The 9,290-nt window shown below is 51.1% G+C and overlaps 1 protein-coding gene across 2 annotated transcripts in view; it reads right to left on the bottom strand.

Annotated features, from left to right (window-relative positions):
- Window positions 1–4,091, bottom strand: part of PLEK2 (pleckstrin 2) — a 24,102-nt gene extending 20,011 nt beyond the window's left edge. Inside the window, exons 1-2 of one of the 2 annotated variants that reach the window (XM_006158785.3) lie at window positions 4,058–4,091; window positions 3,630–3,862 (exon numbers count right to left, since the gene is read on the bottom strand). In XM_006158785.3, the coding sequence (XP_006158847.1) occupies window positions 3,630–3,671 (42 nt within the window). In that variant the 5' untranslated portion in view covers window positions 3,672–3,862; window positions 4,058–4,091. Of the gene's footprint in view, window positions 1–2,541; window positions 2,630–3,629; window positions 3,863–4,057 lie in introns of those variants that run through there. The other variant, XM_006158786.3, reaches the window with a different exon arrangement.
- Window positions 4,092–9,290: the final 5,199 nt, after the last annotated feature.

The raw sequence follows: 9,290 nt of genomic DNA, 5'->3' as shown, positions 1-9,290 counted from the left end.
TACAGATAATCTACACCATGTGCAGAGGGAACAAGTGACTGGTCCAAAGTCACCAAGCCAAGTGGGTCAGAGACCAAAACCAGTGGTATAAACAGGATAAAACCCAGGCCTCCTTTTACCAGGCATTTGTTTCTGGGTATAGAGAAGCCTCTGTCTTCAGGCTTCTTGTCTACAAGCAGCTGAGGCCCGAGGCCAGCTAGAGCAGAGTGGCTTGGAACTCCTAAAACCCCAAATGGGGAAGGAGGAAAGGCCTATAAGCTGAGGTTGCACCTCGGGGCTGGCTTAAAAAGCACAGAACGTCATAGCTAGAGAAACCCTTAGAAAAAGCCTACTCGACTTCCTAACTTCAAAGATGAGGAAACAGAAGCCCAGAAAGGTCTTGCCAAGGTCCTACAACCCACCAAAAGCAGAGATGATACTTGGTATGGATTGAATGGTGCTTCCAAAAAGACGCACTGAAGTTCGAACCTCTGGCACCTATGAATGAGAGCTTATTTGGAAATGGGGTCTTTGCAGGTGTGATCAGGTTAGGATGAGCTGAGGTCCTGTCAAATTAGGGTAGGCAGTAACCCAGTATCATTGCTGTATTCATAGGAAGAGAGAAATCCGAACACTAAGAGCAACACAGGGAAAAGGTAGCCATGTGACCAAGAAGTTGCGACTGGAATGCTGTATCTACAAGCCAAAGAACACCAAGGACTACCTGCAAATACCAGAAGCTACAAGGGACAAGAAGGGTTCTCCCCTCCAGATGTCAGGGGGATCGTGGCTCCACCAACATCTTGATTTTGGACTTCAAGCCTCCAAAACACCTCTGGTCTTTTTTCTCCTGTGCATATTTTTTCTTTTATTTAATATACCTTTTGTATTTTTACTCTTTGGGTTTTAAGACTAGAACCATTTAATATCTGACTGTGATTTTATTCATTTATTTGGGGGAAACATAGAGATCGGTTCTTTCCAGTTTTCTCACTACATAAATCACTTTGTTCATAAAGCTTTACAGTATTTCCTTGGGAAATTCCTTGACACAAGCATGTTAACATGGTGATATTGTTCCAGATAAGAGCCCAGAGCAAAGCCTAAAAGTGCTTCTGTCTCTTCTTAAAGGAAAGCAGTGCTACTCACTGGAGTCCCTTGCTTCCTCCCTCCCTCCCTCACTCTCCAGAGAGTTCCCTGCTTTGGCCTGAAGCTTTCTGCTTGCTTGTCTGGGCCAGAATACCAGCTCCTTCATGCCCCTGCCTGCCTGTCTCCGCCGGTGATGACTATTCCACACTCCAGCTTCCACCTCAGGCCCTGCCCCGCTTCTGGACTGCAAGCCCTCCCAGATCTGTGGCCCCCACCCCACCCCCCCGCAGCCTTGCAACTTCTCCAGTGCCTGTGGGAGGAAAGGGGATGTGGGCGGGGGTGACTATTCCACACTCCAGCTTCCACCTCAGGCCCTGCCCCGCTTCTGGACTGCAAGCCCTCCCAGATCTGTGGCCCCCACCCCACCCCCCGCAGCCTTGCAACTTCTCCAGTGCCTGTGGGAGGAAAGGGGATGTGGGCGGGGGAAGAACACATGCATGGATCAGCAGGCAGAGCCCATAGCCAGGGTGCTGGGGCCACATCCCTCACTACACCCGTGCAGGAATAGGTGTGGCTTCCACTCGCCTCAGGATCCGGCTCCAAATCCCAGTCTAACGTTGGCTGCAATGAGCTTTATGCATTTCAGCCAAGGCACCCCTTTCTGAGAGTGTTTTGGGGCCAGATCTATGTACTGGACTCATTTTTCTGCACCTTGGATCCCCAAGCCAGGCCAACCAGAAAATACCCATCATCCTCCCTGCAACATCCCAGCAGGATCTGTGGCTTTCCCTCTAGCCCTCCTGACTGGGCACAGTAGCAGTGGGGACTCACTGAGGCAATCCCAGGGAACAGAGTGAGGCCCAGAAAGCCACCTCTGAGCAGGGTTTGTCTGTGTTGATTTCACTTTTCCATGGGGCCCTACCAGGGCCCAGCTATCAGAGTTCCAACCAACCCCAGACTCACACTGCCTCTCACCTCACAAGCAGCAGTGAAGGGTGAAAACAGAAGGTTCCCACAGTCATCTCCCGAAGGTGCACCCACCTTCCTGTCACGAGGGACCGACCCACCATTTCAGTCACAGTGGCAAGAAGTGGGCGTGGACATCTATTCCACTGTATCCAACCTGACCCTTGATCAGGCATCAGCCTCCTACCTTCCTGCTTACAGTCCCGAGCAAATGCCCACCCCGCCTCACCAAATACCACACGCCTCACCAAATACCACACGCAAGCGACCGAGGGACACGCAGTGATAAGAGACTTCAGGGCTGACCTGGCTACCAGGAGAGGTGAGGGAAGGGAAAGCCCCTTCATCCCTCATCATCTCCCTCCCAAAGCTATGACTTCAGCAGAGCCCAAAGGCTTACCCCCAAAGTCTATAGGCAATGCTTAGTGTTATATCAACGTTCAAATTAAAAATAATTTTAAAGTATCAAATGTCCTCTTGCAGCTGCTCTTTCAGTTCATTTCCTACCTCCTGCCCAGGCATCCTGCTTCGTTTGAATTCTTTCTTACTGTGGGCCACCTGGGGTGATGGGAAGGACTGAGGATGGAGGTCAGAACGGGACTCCCCTCCCAGCTATTGGCAGTTCTGGGGCTCTGGGCCAGCTTTTTCATTTCTCTTAGCTTGTTTCCTCACCTGTGACAGTGACACCACGCTTGCCCTCATAATGCACGGTGCTAGAGAAGAAAAGGTTTGGGGGTGACCTGAGTAGATATGATCCCGGCTCTACGGCCCACTTTCTCCGTGACCCCCAGCAAGTTACTTAACCTCTCTGTGCTGTCGGCCCTTGGACGAAAAAGTCAGAGCAGCCTAGGGGGTTTTAAGGGAGCCGGACCCCACATGCCAACAGCGGTCTGAACCCCAGCCAGGCAGCTTGGAGAACATGCTGGGCACGTGTGCATGTGTGCCCCAAATCCTGGCAGGATGAAAGAGTGGAGCGCGATTATGGCTGACCCGTGGGGGAGGGGCACATTCTCCCTCTTTGTGTCTCCATCTCTCTCTCTCTCTCTGGTGAGCACACGTGTCCTCTCTCCTAGCAACAAAGTAATAATAATAATAATAATAATAATAATAATAATTTTAAAAGGGAAGAGATAAATGGGGCTGTGGGGAGAACTAAACTCTAAGACGTCCAGGATGGGCAAACAGCGAGTGCGTAAGCAGCAGAGCATTCCTACCCCCACACGCAGCTACTGCGGCGCGCACCGTGTTATTTTAATAAGCTATATTTAAACGCTGTCCCACGCGCACCGCGTCAGTTAGTGGCTTTAATTAAGACACCGCCGGCCCCCGCCGACCCGAACCCGAACCAAGCAGGGCTCCCAGCCCGCCCCGCCTGCGCCTGCGCCGCCGCACTTTCCCGTCCGGAGTTTCTCTCCCGCTCCCTGTCCCCACAGACGTGCGGCTCTGCCGGGCAGGGCCAGGCAGCCCGACCCCACCACCCGGGCTGGGGACGAGGACGGGTGCGGTGTGGTCCTGTCCCGGGCACGCCTGGCCGGGCTCAGGGGAGCCGAGGCCGCCCCACGCCGGCCAAGGTCCAGGGCTCGGCGCGCACTCACCCTCTTGACGAGGAAGCCCTCCTTGAGCACGCCTTCCTCCATGTCGCCGCCCGCGCCGGGGCCACCCCAGGTGCGCTGTCCCCGCGCCTTGCGTTCCTCCGCAGCCCGCGGCACCCAGGAAGCGGCTCCGACACAGCCGGCGACGCCTCCCTGGCGCGGGTCCAGAGCCCGCGGCTGCAGGGCCTCTCCGGCAGGGAGTCAGAGCGGGTCAGGATCTGCGATGACGTTCCCACCTGAGGTGGCCCAGGGCCCTGGTTAGTCCTTAGGGTACAGAGTCTGCCAACCGCGCCCCGGCCCTCTCCGACCCCGGCAGGGTGGCCCATCCAGGTGCGCCCGAGCCTGTGCCTGCTCCAGTCTCCTTACCCAGCTCCTCTGCCCCGCCAGCCCTAACCAGGTGCTGCCTGGCGTGGCCCTGGGCTCGCGCTTACCGAATACCACTGAAAGGACCCCAGGGACCCGGAGCCTTTCCTGAGCTCAGGGCAAATGGAGAGGAAGAGTGCCTGGGTAGACCGAGGCTGGCAACTTTATACTGGCCGGTGGTGGGCGTAGGCAAAAGCTCCCATTACCAGGAGGGTCACGGGTTTCAGCGCAGGCACAGTCTTTAGGGCCCTCTGCCTCTGAATTACACCCGGCTGCCCCCCAAAGAGCTAGAGCTGAAGATTCCATCATTAGGGATACGATTTATGGAGGTGACAAAGAATTTAGACTTAATAAAATTTTAACGTAATTTATTGATTGCAGTTTTGCCAGAGGTGTGGGTTCTCACAGATAGAGCAAAAGAGGGAGTGGGAGAGAGAGCACCCCCTCACCTGGGGGGGATGGTCATGCTGCAATCTTCTCCATCTCTCCCTCCTTTCAGGATTTGGGGCACACACGCACGCAGAGTGTTTTGAAGCCACTAGGCTGGGATTCTGATCTCACAGCCCGCCATGTGGGATCCACGTGCCTTAACCGCACACCACCACTTGACCTGCAATATTTTCGAACAATCCAAATCAATGTGACTAAAAGAAAAATTTTAAAATCCTGTCCCAGCCAGTTGATGTGGTGGTTAAGGCAGCTAGATCCCACATGGCCAATTGACGCGTTGGAGTTCTGGACCTATTACATGCTGGACGTGTGTACCTGCACATCCAAAATCGTAAAGAGAACGGATTACACTGTGGCCCTTCCCTTTTGGGGAGGGGTGGTTTTCTCACTCGCTTTCTCTCTGTCTCAATCTGGCAAATACACGCACCCTATAGCAAATTTAAATAAATAAAAATAGGGACCAGCAGATGGCGTAATGGTTACGTTGCTGGACTTCCACGTAGTTGACCGTGTTTGATAGTTTATTACTCATGGGACCAGCAGATGGCATAATGGTTATGTTATTTTGCTGGACTCCCACGTAGTCGATTGCAGTTCGAGTCCTGGACCTGGTGGCTTAAACTCATGCCAGGTGTGTGTGCGTACGTGCACAAAATCCCGAGAGGAGAATGGAGAAGGGATTGCGGCGTGGTCACCCACTCTTACTTTCTGTCTCTCTGTCTCTCCAGCGAGCACACACACCTTAATAGCAAAAACATCTCTCTTTCAAAAACAAAACAAGCAAACAGACAAACAAAAACAAACAAACAAACAAAAAATACACCTTGTGACAGGTGCGTAAGCATGCCAAAAATCCCGAAAGGAGAATGGAGGAGAAGGTATTACAACGTGGTCATCCCCCTTGGGGGTGATTTCTCACTTTCTGTCTCTCTGTCTTTCCCTGTCTCTTTGGCAAGCACACATGCCCTATAGCAAAACTGTCTTAAGGATAAAAATAAAATAAAGTAAATCCATGTTAAACAAATCACCAACATCTTAAGATTTTTGCCATAGGATACATGAGTTCATCACAGCAGTGAAAGCAGGACTCCACGGCCCAAATGCAGAAGACTCGTCAGTACCGTGTGTGGCAGGTTGTAGATGAAGGCCAGGAGCCAGGCCAGGGAAGCCAGGAGGGAGGACACCAGCAGGAAGTTGAGGTCCAACACCAAGGTCAGCACGTCCAGCATCAGGCCCACCCCGTTCACTACCAGGTACACAGCCTCCATGACAGCGCTGTGGAGGCGCGTCCAATTGAAGTCTGGCTCCTCAGCTGAGGGGCTCGTCAAGGTTGTCAATGTTTAGGGAGGGGTCAGGGATTGATCTGGAAAGGAAGTGAGCAGTCTCCAACCAGGGGGAACGAAGACTCGGAGGAAGAAGTGGGGTAGAGGCAAGTGGAGTCTTAGTAGAGAGAAGGGAAAAAAAAAAAAAAAAAGCTCCCAGGTCTAGGTCTTGAACTGCAGTTGGCCATGTCAGAGTCCAGTGCTTTAACCACTACACCACCTGATGGCCCCAACATCAACATTTTAAATAAAGATCAACAATATCCTACCATTCCATAGCAGAGCCTGAAACAGAAAGAAACATCAGTTGTACTAGTCTAGTGATCCTGAGGACACAGCTACACTTACTCAGTATTTGCGCTCCAGCCTGAGGGGCCCTGTTCAAGCACTTCAGGCAATGGGGAGGCCCCTGGATGCCTGGATGGGAAGAAAGGGCTCCAGAATGGGAGAAGTTGCTCCAGGCTGTGGGAGGCCAGCGGTGTCTTTCAGAACCAGCCTGGGTGCCCGTACAGTGGGGCTCCAGCCACACTGCTAGCCCTGATCAAAGTAATAGACATATACCCTCACCCCATCCAAGGGAATCATACAGGGTCCCGGCACTGCACTGCCAGGGTCATGGCCCACCCTAGCCGTCTACCCTGCCTGGCTGTCAGACCTCCCAGCAGGTCCAACACATGGAGATTGGAAGCAGTAGGGCTTCCATTTTAGAACAGACACCAACTCTGCACCTTCTGGAGCCAGGCCTAGAGTAGGTGCTAGGCCTTATTTGATGAACAGCAACTCCGCAAAGAGATAGTATTTGTTTTGTTGTTTTAATTTTATTTTTGTTTCCAGAGGCCACGTGCACTCACTGGAGAAAGTGAACCCCCAGTGGGGCCTGGTCACACTGCAATTCTTTTCCTCCATTTCTCCATCTTGTCAAAATTTGTGGTATGCAGGCACGTGCATCTGCTGTGTTTTTCAAGTTGCCTGGGGTGGGATTCAATCGAGGGTGGACCATGCAGGACCTGGATCCCAGTGCATAGTGCTTAACCACTGTGCTTCAGGGCCAGCCCCAAGGTGAGTTTATTATCTCATTTTTCCAGCCAAGAAAACAAACTTCAAGCAGTCACATAACTTGCCCGAGGCCACACAAGTTATGGTAGGTCCTGGATCTCATCCACCCACATTCAAATTCCAGCTACCCCCTTGTTGGCTTTCATTTCAGGTTTCTCAGATTATTTCATCCTTTGAGCCTCCGTTTTCTCATTTGTAAAATGGGACCAATTATAAGAGCACTGCCACTTCCCAGAATCTAATGACATAAAGCTCATGAAACACCCTAGCTCAGAAAACTCTGGCTTCCTGGGGTGGTGCAGATGTACCTGTGTCTTGGGAACTGTCCAAGCTATGAAACGTAGCTGGGCTCAAACCCAGTGTGGAGACGGTGGGCTGGGAAATCCTAATCCTCTTTGGCTCTAACTGTGATCTGTTCATCCCCTTCCTTACAGATACATTGGCTCTACCCAGACACAACCTCTTGAGGCTTAGAAGAGATGGAATTTTCTTCAGCAAGGGGAGAAGGCCTGAGTGAATTCATAGAAATGGGAAAAGGAGAGCGAATGGTTCTGTCTGGGCAATGCTCCTCCCAGGAGGGAGCTGAGGCCTCTGCTCACCTAGAACCTGCTCTGTGTCCTAGGGAAGCCCCTGTCTAGCCCATCCAGTCTGACTGCCTGGACCTGGAGTGTGAGTCACATCCCTTCCTTCCACAGGCTGTGGTGACTGAGCCACCAGCCCACCAGGGGATCATGATGACATAAGCCCAACTGCAGGGAGGAGGAGGATGGGAGAAGGAAGCAGACAGCAGAAAACAGCTGAGACTGGGGCAAAGAAGAGAAGGAAGCTCCAGACCCAGGAACTTGTCTTATTCTTCCAGAAAGATACTTCTCTCCTTCCAGGACTAGAGGCAGATATAGGAGAGTCCCTAACCCTCTCAGTCCTCTGCTCCTTTCTGTCGTGAAGGACCAGATAATGGCTAGGATATATGAGGTGTAGAAAATTACTGGGTTGTTGGGAAAGTCATGATGCATAGAAAAATACATCAAGACTCTTCTGAAGACCTAATATTAAGTGTGTTTGGGTATAGGTGACTCACAGGGTGATGTGACATTTCACCATTAGAAAGTCATTCTTTTATCTTAGATAAGAGTCTCTTGTTTAAGGGAACTAGCAGTTAGCATAATGGCTATGTCGCTGGACTCTCACGTAGTCGACCGCAGTTCGCATCCCGGACTCAGTGGCTTAGAACTCATGCCGGGCACATGTGCGTGCGTGCCCAAGATCCCGAGAGGAGAATGGAGGAGAAGGGATTGCAGCGTGACCAACCCTCCTGGGGGGTGATTTCTCACTTTCTGTCTCTATGTCTCTCTCTGTCTAGCGAGCGCACGCATCCTTTAGCAAAAACCTCTCCAAAAAAAAAAAAAAAGAGAGAGTCTCTTGTTTAAGATACATACAGAGTATTAGGGGGCCAGCCAGTATAGTGTGGTGGTTGGGGTGGATGGATCCCGCATTGCTGACTGTGTGGTCCAAGTCTCAGACTGGGTGGCTTGAAACGCATGCCAGGCATGTGTGTGTATCCAAAAATCCTGAGAGGAAAGGGGACTATGGCATGGCCATTCCCCTTGGGGTGATTTCCCACTTCCCCCTCTCTCCAACAAGCACACATGCCCTATAGCAAAAAAAAAAAAAAAAAAAGATACATGTAATGGAGAAGCATAAATCACGGAGCCTTATTCACAATCAATACCTCGACTCAATGAGTGTATCAGAATCACGAAATCAGAATCTAACCCTTAAGAATCACCCAATCCAGACATTTTATTTTATTTTACTTTTAAAAATGATTTTATTTAACTTTATTTATTTACTTACTGTAATTTGATCAGAGAGGGACAGAGTGACAGAGAGAGAGAGGGAAAGTGAGAAAGCAAGCCACCAGGTCCAGGACTCAAACCACAGTCGGCCATGTGGGAGTCCAGTGCCCTTAACCACCATGCCACCTGCCAGCCCTGACATTTCATTTTATAAATGCAAACTCTTCCCTCTAGGTCCAAAGAAATAAAATGACTTGTCCAAGATCCTGCAGCTGACTAGTGGCAAAGCCAGGACCAGGGCACAGGCTAACGGCAGTCTACCCCAAGGCTGGCTCCTGGCACACATAGGGGCTCTTCTCCCTGTAGCACCCTGCAAGAGCCTCTTGTAGTGAGAGGGAGGCTGTGCAGGCCTGAGAAGGTTTTGCCAGCAGAAAATACTTCAAAAATGCTCCCATGCTTTTCACAGACCAGCAGGTGGTGTGGTGGTTAGGGTACTGAACTCCCATTTATCCGATGATGGTTCAAGTCTCAGACTTGGTGGCTTGCTTTCTCATTTTCCCTTTCTCTCTGTCTCTGGTAGGCACACATGTCTTAAGCAAATTAAATATTGATAATAAATACAATTAAATAATTCTTTTTTAAAAAATTGTGTTCATGGGAACCAGCAGTTAGCGTAA

The sequence above is a fragment of the Tupaia chinensis genome, unplaced genomic scaffold (genome assembly GCF_000334495.1).
Source record: "Tupaia chinensis unplaced genomic scaffold, TupChi_1.0 Scaffold000609_1, whole genome shotgun sequence".
Lineage (NCBI taxonomy): Eukaryota > Metazoa > Chordata > Mammalia > Scandentia > Tupaiidae > Tupaia > Tupaia belangeri.
Note: the sequence above shows the minus strand (reverse complement) of the source record. Positions and strands in the feature narration are given on the sequence as shown.